Consider the following 17,976-nt stretch of genomic DNA (forward strand, 5'->3'; position numbering starts at 1 on the left):
TCGGTAGCTTTGTGAGCCTCCGGGGGGACGCAGACGCTCCGCTGCGCGGCCTGAGAAGTGGTGATACTGATCAACTTGGCCTTGCAAAGGGGGAAAACAATGACAATCTAATGTACGATCAGTTGATGCGAATCAAGGAGTGAATTAAGACCGAGCTTACAGTGTTTGATTTTGTAATGATGGATAGCAGGGATATGATAAAACTATTATTCTGGGAGGAGTGGTTCGATATATATCTATTTTGGGGTGACATCACTTGAGAGAGAAATGTTAGAAAAGTGGGGGATTCCTGGGAGTTCGCCTTACCTCTGAAAGTAAATGGTTGGCTGAAACAAAACACTCTATAAGCCCCAGGAGTACAGTATTGCAATGCACTGTGGTAGTCTAGCAGGCTCCTGGGAGCGCATGGCGGGCCACCAACTCCATTCAGCAATGACGAAAAAAATATTTGACATTATACGCTCAGGAAGGGCTTCAGATATGTGCTCTCATTGGAAAGAAGTGACGAACTAATCCGTCTTCGTTGCCTGCTGAACATGAATTCCTCCAGTTTGTCTTGTTACAGGGCAAGATTGTAGACCAAGTAGATTCGCCCACTGGCCATCGCCCTAGCAGAGGTCCAAAGCCCGAATGCGCATTGTGGGGCAAATCAATTAAATGATCCTGGGAGCAAAGCCAGAAATGGGAGACCGACAGGTCTAGAGCGAACGGTCATATTGACGACGCCAGTCTTTTTCTGATGGGACGATGCGGGTGATCTAGAGAAAAGTTACACGTGATGTAACTAGCGTGTTGCATTTTATTGATGTAGCTTACTCAGCCGCTCATGCCTACGCTCAGGTCATGCTCAGTGAGCGAATCAGGGCACTCAGATGATGATCAGTGAGTGGATCCGGGTGCTCAGGTGATTATCAGGTGACACTCAGTGAGCAGGTCAGAGCGCTTATGTAATGCTCAGTGAGCGGATCAGGGCGCTCAGGGACGTGCTCAGATTTACTCAGTGAGCAAAAAGCGGCAAGGCCTGAGCACTAATACGGAAAGAGAACGCCAAGAAGTGGCAGAGGAAATCAAGTACATAGGTTTAACAAATAGTATCTGCTTATCCAACTTATTTGATGTGACTGACCCACTTAGCTAAGATCGACGTTATCGTAAATGCCTTATACACTTAGCTTCTAAGATACTAGTAGCCCGGTATATCAACAAAATAGCATATAATATCAAGGATATATATATAACACTACTCTGCCCTTTTAGAATCTATAATTGAATTTCCTCTTATATTTGACTATTTTAACTGCTAGCCCTCGAAATTTGAAACACCTATTATGTCTACCCTAAAGCCTACTAGAAAAACCGCTATTGCAGTATTCGGGGGCAGTGGCGACTACTGCTTTCTCTAAAATTACAAGCTTCTCTACAAAGGTCACGAAGAGGCAAATGTTCACTTCTCTGTTAAAAGTATAAAGACCGAGCACGGTCTTATAGTGAATTACGCTAAATAAGAATATATTGAAGAGAGACACTAGGTTCACGGAGTCGAATACGGGACGCATTTTATATTTATCGAGTTCGCTACTTAGGATGACGCTATAAAAGCGATGTAGGACGGCTTTCCCCTTGCATTTGCGTCAATCATCTTCGCCACCTTATAACGTGAAGACCCCTAGGAGGCGAGAATATGTTTCCTAAAATTCTAAGCTATTTTGGAGGCTGCGTCACCTCAAGGATACGGGGAGCACACTATATGGATTGTGAACGAAGATTTGGTTCGTGATGTCAAAGTGGATGATAAAGATCGACGCTACAGATATCTTAAGAGCCAATTTCGAACCGATCGTTTCTATCTCATTAAAATGCCTGCTGTTAAGAAGTGGGAACAGGCAGACATCTTCAAGAGCGAATAGTACTCTGATCTCTATAGGTATCGGAATATGATTCTCACCGGGGCGCCGGATCTCAGTTTAGAGAAAGAGTCTCATTGGAAATTCGAGGAAGAGGGAGCCGGCTAGGACTCAAAGTTCCGCACGGAAATCTTTGTACTTCCAGAAGATAAAGGTGGTGCTACTATTGCTGACGGGGATCGCCTAACGTTCACCGATAGTCCAAACGATGTTGAGGGAACCTTAAGTGCCTTTTATAAACCCCGAACAACCGTTTCACCGGAAAGAGTCGAGACAATGTCGGTTAAAATTGATCAACACCCGAAATACCTCCAATACTTAGGCAGCCGCTTCGCGGTGAAGCAGGACGGCAAGCTTGTTGCGTTGGGGATTATACGGGTATGGGGAAGGTGATTGGAGTGTAACAGGCCAGAGCCCGGCAGCAAACCATGTGCCATGGCGGTACAGATCGCGTTGATGAGATGACAGTGGAAGGACACCGCCTACCGCCCTCGGGTCGGTGTCACCGAGCCCTAGTACGTAGTCTCATATGTGCAGACTTCAGTTTTAGGCTACATGTCAACAGGCTTCAGCCACGGTTCTTTTAATCGCCTGTGATTCAAGTCTTTAGCCCACTATCCTTGATAGCCTTGTGACAATGAGCACAGGCCCGATTTGGCCTTCGATTCTCTCGAGCCGTGAGACTAGTTTCATGAAACCTTTATTGTCATACTAGAACAAATTTAATGTTATACGCCAATAATCTCAGATTAACCTATCACTCTCATCTGATTCCGCCATCCGATGCTACACGATTATGAACTTTTCAGTCTCTTCGACCGACGCAGCGAAGTCTTGACGCGGGCGGGTTGTCCCTTTGCCCGCTTTTTTATTTCCGGCTGCTCTTCCGAGTGGTCGCGATGTAGAGATGAGCGCGTCGTATACTGTCGATGGGGCCCTGGTTCGGAACTTGCCGCCTTTGCAGCTCGCTTCGCCAAATTTTGCCTTGTAGCAATCTCCGTTGAGCATGGGCCGCTTTTTGTAACCCCAGAACCAACTGAAGACATGAGAGTATCAGTACCTGGTTGGTTCGACGGGGGCTCCGTGTTGACAGTATGGGGTTCTAGCAAGCGTGGGTCGATATTCGTTATCTCAAAGCCGACAGAGGAGGCTGGAGTCTCAGTCCTTGATCGAGCTTCAGATTTCGAAGATACCTCTGAGCTGTCAACGGATGTAATGGCGCGGCAAACAGGCCGTGACTCTTCTAGGAGATGGCAAAGTTTGATATTGACATCATATGTGTGCACTTTGGCGGCATGGGCCAGAAACTCAGTGACTTTGGCGAACTTTGGCACATGGCTGCAGGTTGCCCAAGTGCAGCTGATGCCGTCGTGCACATAAAGGAAATGGGCGTCGATGAGATGACGGCGAAGAGAATCTTTTCGCCTGGCTGGAAATTTATGCGGAGGAGGATTCGATGCTGAGCGACGAGATTCACCACAGCAGATGATGCAAACATCAGTTGGACATTGTCGAGCATCCTCTTCAAAGGACGCTAGTTGTTCGGACTGTTCAATAGGTCTATTTCCCTCCTCATCGAGATCCCAATTAACTCGGTTGCCTCGCCTACTCGGTTCGCAAAGCTGTAGAAGTGCAACCATGTCCTTGGTAACCTGGATGCGTCGAGTAAGTAATTTGTCCTCGTCAAAATCTTCTGCCTGAGGACCGTAAAAGTTCTCCACAAGCCGAGCTCGTTCAGGAAATACGTAGTCCGGGATAGGGAGCTCCCAGTCTTCTTCAGCGGAACTATCAGCATCGCGTTCCTCAGCATGAGATTCGCCGAGAAGCATTTGCTTGATCTATCGGTCAACTTCAAGCACGGGAGCATTATTAAAATAGTCCTTTCTGGCTGTCTCGAGAGTTTCGATCGCCAATGTCTTCCGAAGTTTGGCCAGGTCTTTTTTGACATTCTTATGCCTTTAGAAGAGGTGTGGAAAGGTGTCACGGGCGTTCTTGATTGTGCCAGCCACCGACCGCATCTCCGCCATAAGCTCTCTTTTCTCGCGTCTTAGTTGCAGAATTTCAGGGTTTTGGCAAATAGCACGTTTATGAGCTTCGGTAAGATCAGATAGTGCCGATAAATCTCTCTTCCTAAGCATGCTCCTAGCGAAGCTTACCAGACCTTCTTAGGAGGGCCGAAGAAGGACGACATGCTGAAGGTCGCGCGCAATAAATTGTGATTAGTAATGCTTTTCAAACACCGCGTCACCAGACTGCCCGAGCACCCTTTGTCGCTCCTGGCTGGTAAAATTTTCTGCGAGTAGATAGTCAGCTCCGTTGCGAGTGCTCCCATCAATCATGGCGAAAATGAATCCATCATATCGTGTTTAGTAAGTGACATACTGTTGACTTCATTTGCCGTCTAGCGGCGGTAATTGTAATGCCCAATATCATCTTCAAATCTAGTATGTCGACCTAACTCCTTAAGCGCCTGCCGACTTGAATCATAGGTCATTAGCAAAGACCTATCGAGTCTGTAGCCGTATAGAGTACGTTGAAGACGTCGAAGGATAGGCACATTAAGAATCTCGGGCTTCTACCGGAGGGGAAAAGATAAACTGCCTCTTAGAACTCGTAGCCGCCAAATGATCTCTAGTGTGAGGTCGTCATTGGCAAAAGCTCTATCGCGGAAAGCGAACGCAATAATCTGAGCTATCGGGCAATATGCTAGTTGATAATCGCCGTGTATAAAGAATTTAGTTCTGTTAGCAAGGTTTAGTATCGAAGTTGGTTTATAAGAAGTTCGAATCAAAATTTCTGCTTACCTATCAGCGCCTTCCGGTCGACCTTTGAGATTGCGAAACTCGATGATAGCGTAGAGGACATCACGTTTACTTTGAAGGTCTTTTAGGCAGAAAAGTTCGATATCGCGATAGTAGACCGAGTCCGGAAGATCTTTCAAGGAAATGTGCTTTGGAAGATCACTCTAAAAGGTGTTATCCCGTTTGCGTTTGCCTAAAACTAGATTGCTAGGCGACGAAGTGTCTTGAGGAAGCAAGACGCTAGGTCGCGTGCCTATAATAGCGGACTAGAGCTAGACTATAGCGAACTAAACAATCATGCTCCCGTGACGAAAGAATCTCGAATAGACCTAGTGATACCGGTAAATCACACCAAAAGCATCTATATCTAGAGTATTTTTGTCCTTTGTTCGTCGGGGAATTTTACATTCGGCTAGGAATACACCTTCGAGAAACTTTTCTAAGGTAAGCATACTCTATTTAGGAACAGATAGGATATAACTTACTCGTCGTTATTGACGGGCATTCTCACCGACGCGGCGACGGGCGAATAGCTCGAAGTATTGACAAAGGCGTCGCTAGTATTTATCATATGACTAAAGCAGTTTCTTTCGTGATGTTTTGAACATCCAATCAAAAAAGTTCATGTAGATCGTCTGATCCTCTAAAAGAAGAAAGTCCACATAATCCTTATTCGATTAAATGCAATATCTATTCCCGTGTTATTCTCAGTCATAAGACTTTTCCCAGCCAAGTGAGCACTCACTTTCGCCAATAACGTTCGACGACAGCGATGCCTTCTAAGGTCTTTGGCTTAAAGTTTGGAGGGAGCTATCTAAGACTACGAAAATGTTCTAGTCTAGCTCGAGTTTCCTCGCAAAGAATGGGATCGGTCTAGTATTGGTGCTCATCAGTTTGAGCCGGATGTACAGGCGTAGGTGCCATAGAGGAGGTTAGATGCAAAGACCAAGGTGGAAAGTTCGTGGTATGGGAAACGACAACGTCAAGGTCGGCTTAAGGCGTGGGCAACGAGGATGAGAGAATAGGAGGTGCAACGACACCAGAAGGGAGGGAAGACGAAGCATCTTATAGGCGCTCAACTAGACTGGGCGAAAAGGAAGGGGACTTAGATTTGGCTGGAGGGGAGCCATTTTCGGCGTCGTTTTGGTCGCCAGTGGAAACGAGGGGAACATAGCACAGTGGGCACCCAGCTCAGCGGGACCCGTGAACGGGACCTGCCAGGACCCGATGAGGTGGCAGAGCTGAACGGGACCCGTCATTAGTCATCATTTTCACAGGTCCCGTTGAACTTTTCACGGGTCCCGCTGAGCTGGAACCCGACTGTGCTAGTCGAGCGTCAACATCAGGACCGGAGGATGACTAACAGTGCTAGGTGGGTGCAGAATAGTGGTGTTCAGGGGCAGTGGGCGGTCAAGGGGCGGCTGGACAGCCAAAGTTACGGGTGGAAAGTGTTGGTTATTAAGTGATGCTTCAGTGTTCATGTTATTGAGGGGAGTTGATTGTGTGTTGTGTTGCATGTTGTCTAAGATACAAGTAGGCTGGTGAATAGGTATATATGTATGCACGTGATCCCAGCCTCATTATCTCAGCAACCGGGATATTTCAACACTCCCACTCGCTAATCTCCTTCGTCAGAAGGATATCAGCGATTTTTCATCTCGGTTGCCAAGCCCCATTAAAACCTCCCAAAACCAGTGGTAAAAAGGAAGGAAAGGGTGCCTGCATGCCCGGTTTTTCTTTTTCCTTTTTGGTATGAAGGCTCGTGTCTGACCGGGCTATTATTCAATGCCGAGGCCTTTTCGAAACCATTCAAATCTATCTCGTGCAAGGGGCTTCGTGAAGCCATCCGCTATCTGTTCTGACGTTGGGATATACCTGAGTTCCACTGTCTTGGCGTCTTGGACTTCTCCTTGCCACTTTCGCTGGATTTCCATATGCTTTGTACGCGAATGATATTGAGGGTTTGAGGCCAGCGCAATGGCTCCCTGGTTGTCGCCGCAGATGATCGTTGCGCGTTTTCCCTGGCCCATGTTCAGCTCGTGGAGGAGTCTTCTCAGCCAGATGGCTTCCTTGGTTGCTTGCGTCTGGCCCATGAATTCGGCCTCGCAGGTTGACAGGGCAACAATGTTCTGGCGTTTTGATTGCCAGCCGATTGCTCCACTTCCAATGTTGAAAAGATATCCTGCCGTCGACCGTCTTGTCTGGTGACACCCAGCCCAATCTGCATCCGTGAAGCCACGGAGCATCTGGAGCTGACCTTTATACGCAAGACTGAGGGATTTGGTGCCTTTGAGATATCGAAGGATTCGGCGGGCGAGCTTCATATGTTGTGGACCAGGATTTGCCAAGTGTCTGCTTGCCGCCGAGACAGCGTATGCGATATCGCCTCTAGTCCCAAGCATGATATACATCAGCGATCCGATCACACGCTGGTACTCGTTTTTTACATTCGACGGGCAGATGTATTCAGGACCGCTTTCTGGTAGAGGTGAAGTGTCTATAGGCGTGCTGACTTGTGCACAGTCTAACATTCCGAATTGTTGAAGGACTTTGTGCACGTAAGCCTCTTGGCTGAGATAGAGGATTCTGTTCTGCCGGTCTCGCCGGATGGTCATGCCGAGGTAGTAACTGCAGGGGCCAAGATCTGTCATATGAAAACGATTTCTGAGGCTCCTCTTGATCTTCTTTATCTCTGCAATGCTTGGTCCGATGATCAAGAGGTCGTCCACGTATACTGCAATGTACATGCTGCTCCGAACAAAGATACTGAGATCGGCGTTGATGGGCTCGAAGCCAAGATCCCGAAGGAAATTGGTAAGCGTCTGATACCAGATGCGAGGTGCTTGCTTCAGACCGTAGAGTGCCTTTCGAAGCTTGCAGACCCTCGATGTGCCGTCTGTAGTGTGATGCGGCTGTTCAACATAGATCTCATGGTCTACCTCGCCGTATAAGAACGCTGTTTTGACATCCATCTGTTCGATCTCGAGATCCAGGGCTGCGGCAATTGCGAACAGGGCTTTGTAACTCATTGGTTTGCCCACGGAAGCAAATGTCTGATCATAATCGACACCTTCTTCTTGGGTGAAACCTCTGACTACCCATCTGCACTTGTAGTGAACGATTTCTCCGCCTGGTCCTCGTTTGAGCTTGAAGATCCACTTCCCGCTCAGGACTCGGCGATCCTTGGGAGGGTCAACCATTTCCCAAGTTTTGTTTTGTTTGAGTGATTGTAACTCTTCACCCATTCCCTTTTCCCATTCAAGCCAGCGTGGATCGCTCTTGGCCTGTCGAAGGGACTTTGGTTCGAAGGGTTCTATCTCTTCCGCTGCTACGGTCAGGAAGGTCGGAATGACATTCTCGTCAGGGATATTCATCAATATGAGTTCTTCTTGGTCATCACCAGGTGTGTCTTGAAACGTTTGTGTGTCACGGAGCTTGAGTTCTGGGTGGCGTTCCAGTGAGGCTTGTTGCACTATGTGTTTTGCGCCACCCTCCCGTAGCTCGGAACAATCTAGCCAATCTGGGATTCGCCCTTGCTGAGCATCGCCTTGTTGCTGGTCGCTACCGGGTGGTGAGTCAATCCTAAGGACGGAATCCTGTGAAGCAGGTGATAAGGGTCCGAAGGTATCGTCACTCCGTGTAGGCGAAAAGGTTATATCTCCTTGTCCAGCAACGGCGGGCTGCGAGTTATTATCACTCGACTGAGGCAGATGCACTTGCACTATGTCGTCCCTTGATCTAGGCTGTATTTGCCCTTGTGGCGCCAGGGAGGTTTGACGTCCCGAGGCTGGCACGGATGCATGTCGCATACTGGCCGACGGTTGGTTTATTAGTCCCACCGTCTCACTCCCCCCTGCGGCAGCAGCCGTTGCCACAGGAAAGCTCTGCTGTTTGGCTCCCACGTCTTCTCTGGTCTGCGTGGAAGGAGTGTTGAGGACTTCATGAAATTCTGCATTTGGCGTACCAATGATTCTGCCGTCTTCTAGCAGGATGCGATAGTTTGTATTTCCTTCGTATCCCAGCAGTAGACATGGCCTTGTTCTTGGTCCCGTTAACTTCTTTCTCTGTTTGGGTGGGATTAGATACTCTCCCTTGGATCCTATGACTCTCAGCCGTGACAGGTCAGGCTTGTCACCATACCAAGCTTGATACGGAGTCATGTTGCGTTTGGATGATGGTGATCGTTTCGAGAGGAAGGCCGCAGTCCGCGCAATCTCCGACCAGAATTTGGGCGGTAGTTTCGCATGCGCGAGCGTTGGTCCTACTCGATCGTAAATTGTCCTGTGGGCTCTTTCAGCTACCCCATTCTGCTGGTGCTGGTCGACGCCCGTGACTTCGGCTTGGATTGCCCTTGAGAAGAGGGTAAATTTCATTTCTTCTCCCACTTGTTCCGGGATCCGGTCAAGACGAATTCGCCTGCATTTACGCTCAGGGCGTTCATTGTGGTCGAGGAAGTACCGTAAGGACTCAATGACGTATTCTTGCCGTCGTGGTATGGGGACGATCTCAACCCATCCAGTATGGTCGTCAACGATGGTTAGCCAGTAACGACTGCCATCAAGGCCCTCCTCAAATGGTCCTGCAACATCGATATGCAGGAGCTCCATGGCGTATTTGGCTCTTTTGCCTGCTTCTGAACGGCGATGTGGGGTTTCAATCATTCTTCCCTGGAGGCATGGGTTGCAAGGTTGGCGTGGCGTATCATCCCGAATGCCGTGAGCTTGCTTTTTGAGTCGTTGTATATTCGCACCGCTCATGTGAGCGAGCCTATTGTGCCAGAGTGCCGATTGCGGGCTGACATGGTAGGCTGGAAAAGCAGGTTTGGCCCATAAGTCGAGTGCGTAGACTCCATGATATTGGCTCGCGGTGAACAGATTTTTCCCATCTGATTTATTTCGAATAATGGCGCTATTGCTTGAGAAATCGATCTTTGCTCCTCGATTGAGAAGTTGCAGCACAGATATGAGATTCGCATGTGCAGTTGGGACGAACAGAACGTCATCTAATACAAGCCATTTCTTTCTTCCTCGTACATTGCACAGGACATTTACAATTCCTATACCGGAAGGGGCCGTTGAGGTATCGACGCTTCTCAACGGGGGGCCATCATACTTGTCCATCTTCACGAATCTCGAGGCATTGTTACAGACGTGCTGAGCACACCCACTATCCACGATCCAAGCGTCACGGATTGAGAGGGTTTTGTGGCCATCATACTGGGAATGTGGCCAAAAGTGGCCACGTTTCCTTCAACTTCGGCTCTGAATGCTGCATTGATATCTTGTTTTGAGACTTGTGTCGCCATGAACGTCGGTCTTTTGGGGTCTCTCGGTCCTTCTGATTCGTCGTCTTCATGGTCCGTACTGGCCCGCCTCTTAGATGGCTTACGAAAGTCCTTGTGTGCATCGTTGGGTCTTGGCCTGCGTGTTTTTCTCTCCTTTTCTTGGTCCCTCAGGTTGGGATTCTTCTCGAAACATTGAGGCTCCCTATGATAGGGGTTTCGACAGAAAATACAGAAAGGGACATTGTTGATCTCGATCCGGCATGTTTTCCCATCTGAAGACGGTGTGACTTTCTTGTCTCTAAGGCTTCGGCTGAGTGTGAAGGCAGGAAGTGCATTCGCATCTGCGGGTTGGTTGCTCAGCTGGCCTTTCCTATGCTCCTCTTCAATGGCCTTGTTCTCAATGTAGTCAAATGTAGGGGCCGCTTTGGTGATATGTCCGTTTTCGTCTCTATCATTGACAATGTCCATTTGCCTGAAGATATGGTCGCGGAAGCTCTCATATTCCGGACCTAAGGCATGCAGGAAGAAGAAGGTTCGTTCAATCTCAGATGTGACACATGCTGGGTCGAGTAATAGTTTCTCCGCATGGATCTTTCTGATCTCGGCCCCGAGGGCTTGTGCACTCCCACATTTTGCTCGGGTAAGTGACATGTACCTTCTCTGAAGATTGACGTATGTTCCTGAACCTTCCGGCTTGAAGTTTTCTTTCACCGCTTTGATTAGAGTTTGGACTCGAGTGATTTCGAAGGCGTTTATCCGCTGAGCCGCGTTGTGGGTCAGCTTTGCCGCGATCATTGACGAGTAAAATGTCTGGCGGTGAGACCATTGCTGCGCTCCCTCCTCTTCCAGAGGTGGGATCGCTTCATCTTTAGCCACGGGAGATATTCGAAGAAACTCCTTAACTTTCTGGTTCCACTGCGACCAGTCGTTGGCATTATCAAGTGTTGGTATGGCATGGTAAAATGAGCTCAAGCCTATTTGTTCAAATTTATTCGAATCCATGGTGGTGGTATTCAGGGCTCTTCAGTGCTAAAGAATTCGGCACTTGACGAGCCACTTGAGCGAATTGAGTGGATGGAAGGTGTGCGGTTTGACAGCTCGAGAGACCGCGCCTCAAGGCCGAATAGTTCCAGGCTTGATATCTCGCTGGGCGGACTAGAGCTGACGGAGTGGGGGCAATCCGATGAGCCTGGGGTAGGCGTATGCGATGGAGGAATGTATTCACTGTCCGATAGCTCGTATGGCTTGAGGTGATTGCGATATGACTCGAAGAAATGAGGAAAGCGGACGCGATCAACCATATATCGTGGCTTTCGCTCTGTAAAGGTCGTCGGTCTGTTTGGTCGGAGGTTGTACCGATTTGAGTTATTCCCATCTGAGGTCAACGGTGCATGTCCAATCTCAGTGTTTGTTGTGGTGAGGTGATTTCTGCTCTGAGCTGGAGAGCGAAGGTCGAACTTGACGTGGAGAATTGCGTTCTGTGGTATGCCGGGAGTTGGCGATAACAGGCGCAGCAGCGATCGCTCGGCGTGTGCGTTCTTCCAGAGGTAAACGCCTATAGGCCCCGCCGAGTGCGTGTCGGGAAAGTAATGGAAACTTCACCTTTTGGATGTGCGAGAAGCGCCACTGGCGGATGTATCGAAGATAGCATACCAAGTTGAGCTCTTCTTCAGTCCATCTATGTCCCTTGTATGATCCTTTCCTTCTTGTCATAAGTTAAGAAAGTGAAAATGTTCTTTTTTTCGAGAATGCCAGGGATTTGAGAGGAAGTGGATTCCTGGCATGCTACGGAGAACAAGTCGTTTCTTCTCTCCATGCCGATGTGATACGTCTGGAGCGGTGTAACCTTTGTAGCGGTGTGAGACGATGTTGTCTGTTGTGAAACATGTCTGTAGACCGTCATTGGTCTGACGACTATCTGTAGCGGTGTGGTGGCTTTGTCAACTTTGTGAGACGATTCCGCACAATTCGTTTGCCTATCGATCCTCAGGAAAAATGTCTTCTCGGTTGAAAAACTAAATGAGAAATTCCAGTTCAGTCAATAAATGAAGCTTTCACATGAGGGGGAAATTTGGAGTGGAAAGTATTCTCCAATTTGAGGTGAGCATTGCCGGGCTCATAACCTGTTGATTATAAGTGATGCTTCAGTGTTCATGTTATTGAGGGGAGTTGATTGTGTGTTGTGTTGCATGTTGTCTAAGATACAAGTAGGCTGGTGAATAGGTATATATGTATGCACGTGATCCCAGCCTCATTATCTCAGCAACCAGGATATTTCAACAGTTTCGGTACACACATTTCACCACATCGACATCAACACTGAGCAACAACACATCAACACATCAACACATCAACACATCAACACATCAACACATCAACACATCAACACATCAACACATCAACACTCTCACCACCAACTCTCACCACCAACTCTCACCAACTCTCACCAACTCTCACCAACTCTCACCAACTCTCACCAACTCTCACCAACTCTCACCAACTCTCACCAACTCTCACCAACTCTCACCAACTCTCACCAACTCTCACCAACTCTCACCAACTCTCACCAACTCTCACCAACTCTCACCAACTCTCACCAACTCTCACCAACTCTCACCAACTCTCACCAACTCTCACCAATTCTCACCGACATGTTTGATCTACGCCTGAATGAAGGGTGCCAGTTTCAATACCGCGAAAGGACTATCGGACCGCAAACTATCAGCGCAGAACATTTGGGAACCTCCCCTTTGATAAAAATGACAGTTTCGTTGTTATCGTATAATTTTGGCCATTGAATTTGGGACGATCTATCTAGGGCTCATTCTATCTATCCAATGATGATCCTTCGGAAAAAGAAACAGACTATGAGGATGTTGGGCAGGTCTTTGCTTCTTTGAATACTGTTGAAAGCTCGAATACTGGTCTCTAACACCACGGAGAGGTGCCTACACATCGCTAGAGGCCTTGTTAACGGAGCAGTCCCCTGCAGAGCACGTTTGTTGACGCAGAGCTCGTCCTGCGAAGCACCATTTTACACTCGCGGGGCTCAGGGCAGCGAGGGAGCACATTTTACAGTCACAGGGCTCATTGGCTGTGAGGGAGCACATTTTTACATTCACAGGGCTCATTCGCTGTGAGGGAGCACATTTTTACAGTCACAGGGCTCATTGGCTGTGAGGGAGCACATTTTTACAGTCACAGGGCTCATTGGCTGTGAGGGAGCACATTTTTACATACACAGGGCTCATTGGCTGTGAGGGAGCGCAAATCTTACATCGCTGGGCTCGTGGCAGCAACAGCCGTGGTCACGGAAGGTCTGGAGTTCTTGGTTTCGCAGAGCCCATCCTGCGAGGCACACTTGATCACGCAGAGCCCATCCTGCGAAGCACACTTGATCACGCAGAGCCCATCCTGCGAAGCACACTTGTTGACGCAGAGCCCATCCTGCGAGGCACACTTGTTGACGCAGAGCCCATCCTGCGAAGCACACTTGGTAACGCAGAGCCCATCCTGCGAAGCACACTTGTTCACGCAGAGCCCATCCTGCGAAGCACACTTGTTCACGCAGAGCCCATCCTGCGAGGCACACTTGTTGACGCAGAGCCCATCCTGCGGAGAGTCTTGTTGTCGCAGATGTCCCTGCGGAGACTCTTGTTGTCGCAGATGTCCCTGCGGAGACTCTTGGTGTCGCAGATGTCCCTGCGAGGCGCTTTGTTGACGCAGGACCTAGGCTGCGGAGAACTTGGTAATGCAGCGGTCTCCTGCAGAGAACTTGTTAACGCAGCGGTCTCCTGCGGGTCTCACTTGTCATCACAGCGCCCCCCTGCGAGGTAGTCTTGTTTTCGCAGCACCTCCCTGCGAGGATTATTGTTGACGCAGACCTATCCTGCGAGGTAGTCTTGTTTTCGCAGCACCTCCCTGCGAGGATTGTTGTTAACGCAGACCTATCCTGCGAGGTAGTCTTGTTTTCGCAGCACCTCCCTGCGAGGATTGTTGTTCACGCAGACCTATCCTGCGAAGCACCTTTTTACGCTCGCGGGGCTCATGGCAGCGAGGGAGCACAGTCTTACATCGCTGGGCTCGTGGCAGCGACAGCCGTGGTCACGGAAGCTCTCAAGCCCGCAGGCAAGAGAGGGACACTATGATGCATCAAAGAGTGAGGACCAAAGTGTGAGGATGGAAGTCCTGAGAATTTTGCGCTGGGAATCCGACCCCTTTTATAATTTTTCGGTCAAGTCTCTACCATGGAACCATTGCGCCGAGGGTAGCGAGAATCACTGTCCTGGTTGGCGCTGAAGCAAGTCGAACGACGTTGTAACGGTGTCTGGACACCTTGTGGCCTGCAGATTCATGTTTCGACCTGGGATCATTTCTCTCAAGGCTTGCGTTGAGTATGGTGAACCACTTTCATCAACTGCTGAAAGAAAGCAACGCCGCAAAAATGTGATTCCTACATATTGTTGAGTTTGCAATTAAATCGCTCAACGCGGTGGCACCCTACATCTGCCCGTTTAGCCACGGTCACCGTCTCTTTCATGAGGGTTGATGTGCTTCAACAGATGCCAAAATAATAGGTTGGAAAATTTCTCGTTGACAGAAACGCTGGACTGTACCTGCGGTTGGCCGGAGGCTCCTTTGGTCTCGCTCGAATCAATCCTGTTCATCCTTGGCCCCGCGCCGCTGAACGTTGTTTCTTCCCTGTCTACTCGCAGCCAGCTAATGTTGCTTTTACCAGAATCTCTACTCCCTTACCGCACAGATATTGACATACTCTCAAGCTCAGAATGAGGATTGTCCTTCTTCGGGAGGGCATAACCAAAAGCCCAGAGCTTATTGGAAAGCCTTCATAGGAAACCGGGCCTAGGACAACCATGTAAAATGTGCAACCAGGCCCACGAGCTAGGTTCTCGTGATCCCCGGCCCTCGCAAGATTGCAACACTCCTATCACACTGATGAGACTCTGGATAGAAATAGCACTCCGACGGACCAATCAAACACAATGCGCGAATTTAGACAGACGCAGGTACGGTTCTGCGATGCAGATCCCAGCGACGACCCACGGGACACTAGATCAAGGAGGTTCTATTTATGGCCCGGAGAAGAAGTGAAGGATTTGCAAAGGTCCAGACCGATCCACAAGCCCAAGCTTGACGGCCGTCAGTGTCCGGTCGAAAAGGACTTTGTTGCGTAGAGGGTACGGCCGAGGTACGGTCCAGGCAGGTGAGGTATTTGGAATATCGCGCGGAATTCTGGCAACAGAATGTTAGGCTAAATCCCGATCCGTGGTTATGTTTTCCTGGTTCCTGTCACAGGAGAATAATTCTCGTGTCAAGTGGCAAGTTGCTCCTTGTCTATCAGGTCTGTCGAATGTTCTAGAAGCTCTGTCTTCTGTCCTGCATAAAGCTTTCCCGTAGAGATTGTACTCTCTGAATCCGACACAACCCCCTCAATCGTCAGTCCCATATCCCTAGCGGATAGCTTGTGGAAACTATCCGATCATGGACAGATCTCATGAGCTTATGTAAAAATATCTCCGGTTTTTGCACTAAAACCGAGGAACCGATTGGCTGCCTGAAATGGGTTGAGGTTGTGGGCCGGCGGCCCCTAAACTTTATCTCAATTACCCTCCACATCTTGATTACGACTGTAGCGAGAGAGAATCTTTCTAGTACACTGCTGGTCTGTTCCAATACCCCATACATCAACAGGTCGAAACTCTCGTGATTCTGCCCCAATTCTCTGGGCTTCTCTTTTGGGCTGTAGGGCTTAATCACGAGCAACCTAGAAAGCAAGTGAGGCAGTAGCCCGGGCCTGAATCCTTCATGACCACCGCATTCTCTCACCGAGCAGGCGATTCCATGGGTCGTCCAGACTAAGTAGTGGAAATGATTTGCGGTTCCGCTGATGATCGTCAGCTGCGCTCGTGATTCCACGGTCTCTGTCTAACTAATTTCCTCCTGACTTGGGTGTAGTTCAAAACAAATCGTACGCTTCACCCCAAAGATTACCCTGCTTTCGACCATCGACCCTATCAAATCCAAGCAGTCGTATTACCTTGAGCCAACAAGAATGCCGTATTTCCATTTTCCTAGAGCCCCCTTGCTACCATGTCCTGTCTCCCCATGGGAACACTCATAGTATCGTAAATCCTTATACGCTGTCCGCAGTACTTACCGGGCCACATAACACTCCGATGAAATCCTCCTGGTTTTGCATGGCAAGAATGAAAATGTGCAGGTGGGCCCGTTCCAAGGGCACCACCATCGTGCTCGAGTCCTTTGACTTTGGGACATCGTCTATATTATTTTCATTCCAAAGAAGGGCGATTGCTACTTCCTCTACCGAATACATGGAAAGATATACTACCACACTTATATTTATCATGCCGAGGCTTCATTGCTGATCACAGCCTTTGATGTAGGAACGTGCACCAGGACTTATTTATCAAGATAATTGGCCACTGTTCCTTGGACATCGCTATGTAGCGATCCAGCCGATGAATGATGCTAAAGTGCATGCTCTGTTCGCCAGTATCTCAGCTTCCTAGCAGCACAGACACGATGCACATAGTCCCACCTCCAGGATGACGATCGTGTACTTTTAGACCGGTACGGAAGCGGTGCTGGCGTCAAGCGGTCTATGCGGGACACTAACAGATGATTGTGATTTCTCCTCTAGGCCAATAATTTAACCTCCTTGATATACTGTCCCTTGGACCGACGATGAGATTCCAATCGTCGGTCCGCATTCAAGCGCAGTATTTTCGACCACTTGACGAATCATTTCACCGTCTATCCCTAGATACACGTCAACAGAACGTCGTATTTTAACATCAAGAATTTGAACCAGTGAGTAGATGTCATCTGAATTCACATTGCAGGAACCGTTCCACTTCCAAATTGTACATAGCCTCAATCCGGTGAAGAACTCTCTGTGTGTGTTTCGGCAGCGACAGAAATCGGTCTTTGAGACCTTCGAGGCGCATTCTTGACGAAGAAGCTTGGTTTTTGAAATTTCGTCTTGGCTGCGCTCGACGGCGCTCTGACTTTGGGAGTCTATCTTCCAGGAACTTCAAGAGACGGCGAAGCTTCTCCGCACTTGGAAGTCCGCCGATACAGAGAGAGAATTCAATGGCGACGCGGTTCATTTGGAGGAGAGATTCGCGATCCTGTGAAAGACGGTGGACAGCAGCGTGGCGGATGCCAGAAACCAATCTTTGCCATTTTTGTATGGTGTTAGCGGCTTGACGGCAAGAGCTACACTGTATCCTGTCTCGATGTTCCACCAAGAATCTGAAAAGCCTGTGTAGCTCCAGTTCCTCCGGGCATGTCCACCCAACCATGAGAGACTCCTCCAAGAGCCAGTGAACGAATTGAAATACATCCAATTCGAGATGTCGCTGTGTGGCTTGGAGAATAAGATTTTGTGCGCGGAAAGGGATGCTTGTTATTGGAACTCGGAGAAGTGAGTATAGACCTTGTAGGACTGTTGTTCGAGCCCATAGATAAGTCGGCGCGCTCCTAAATTTGTAACTTGAACTTACTGAAGATGGTGTCGACCTTCGCTCGGCAACGTTCAATTAATTGTTTTATCAACCTGAGAGCAGTGCGTTAGTAACAACTTCCAAATTGGGAAGACTTGTCGTGATCTCTTACCGCTTACTCACAGGCTGAGATAGCCAAGAAGATCTGGTCGAAGTGCCTCCGGCCACATACCGACTTACTGTGAAAGAAACAGTGCTAGTGTCAGACTGGCCTTGTTTGTTGGTCGCTGTATCATTCTGATTCCACTGCATAGAGGCACTTGGATGGGATCGCACTTCACACGATTGGCCGCGGCGCAGAACATCCTTGGCTGTCAAAGCTTGGTCTTCCGGCAGTTTTGACACCTGTACATGGAACGTTCCTGGTAGCTGGTGCCGACTTTGACGCCTTGGGCGTGCCATCCTGGAGAAATTGAGAAGACGATTGGTCTCCTTGGTGG

The 17,976-nt window shown here is 48.9% G+C and overlaps 3 protein-coding genes across 3 annotated transcripts; all 3 read right to left on the reverse strand.

The window, feature by feature from the left end:
• Window positions 1-2,698: 2,698 nt before the first annotated feature.
• On the reverse strand, window positions 2,699-3,733 carry N7446_012148 (uncharacterized protein; the record flags this gene model as incomplete). The annotated part of the gene is made up of 1 exon (XM_058520890.1): window positions 2,699-3,733. The coding sequence occupies one exon, from the start codon at window positions 3,731-3,733 to the stop codon at window positions 2,699-2,701; it is 1,035 nt and encodes a 344-aa protein (XP_058366256.1).
• A 572-nt stretch (window positions 3,734-4,305) lies between these two features.
• N7446_012149 (uncharacterized protein) lies at window positions 4,306-5,629 on the reverse strand (the record flags this gene model as incomplete). Its single annotated transcript, XM_058520891.1, has 8 exons — window positions 4,306-4,479; window positions 4,516-4,645; window positions 4,709-4,869; window positions 4,906-4,971; window positions 4,994-5,066; window positions 5,191-5,280; window positions 5,451-5,515; window positions 5,615-5,629. 8 exons carry the CDS (start codon window positions 5,627-5,629, stop codon window positions 4,306-4,308), a joined length of 774 nt encoding a protein of 257 aa, XP_058366257.1.
• Window positions 5,630-10,056: 4,427 nt separating this feature from the next.
• N7446_012150 (uncharacterized protein) lies at window positions 10,057-10,991 on the reverse strand (the record flags this gene model as incomplete). Its single annotated transcript, XM_058520892.1, has 2 exons — window positions 10,057-10,079; window positions 10,220-10,991. Coding segments are annotated over 2 exons (774 nt in total). The 3' UTR covers window positions 10,057-10,077.
• Window positions 10,992-17,976: the final 6,985 nt, after the last annotated feature.

This window comes from Penicillium canescens, assembly GCF_028828765.1.
Source record: "Penicillium canescens strain IBT 15451 chromosome Unknown utg000010l_segment0_segment0, whole genome shotgun sequence".
NCBI classification, from domain to species: domain Eukaryota; kingdom Fungi; phylum Ascomycota; class Eurotiomycetes; order Eurotiales; family Aspergillaceae; genus Penicillium; species Penicillium canescens.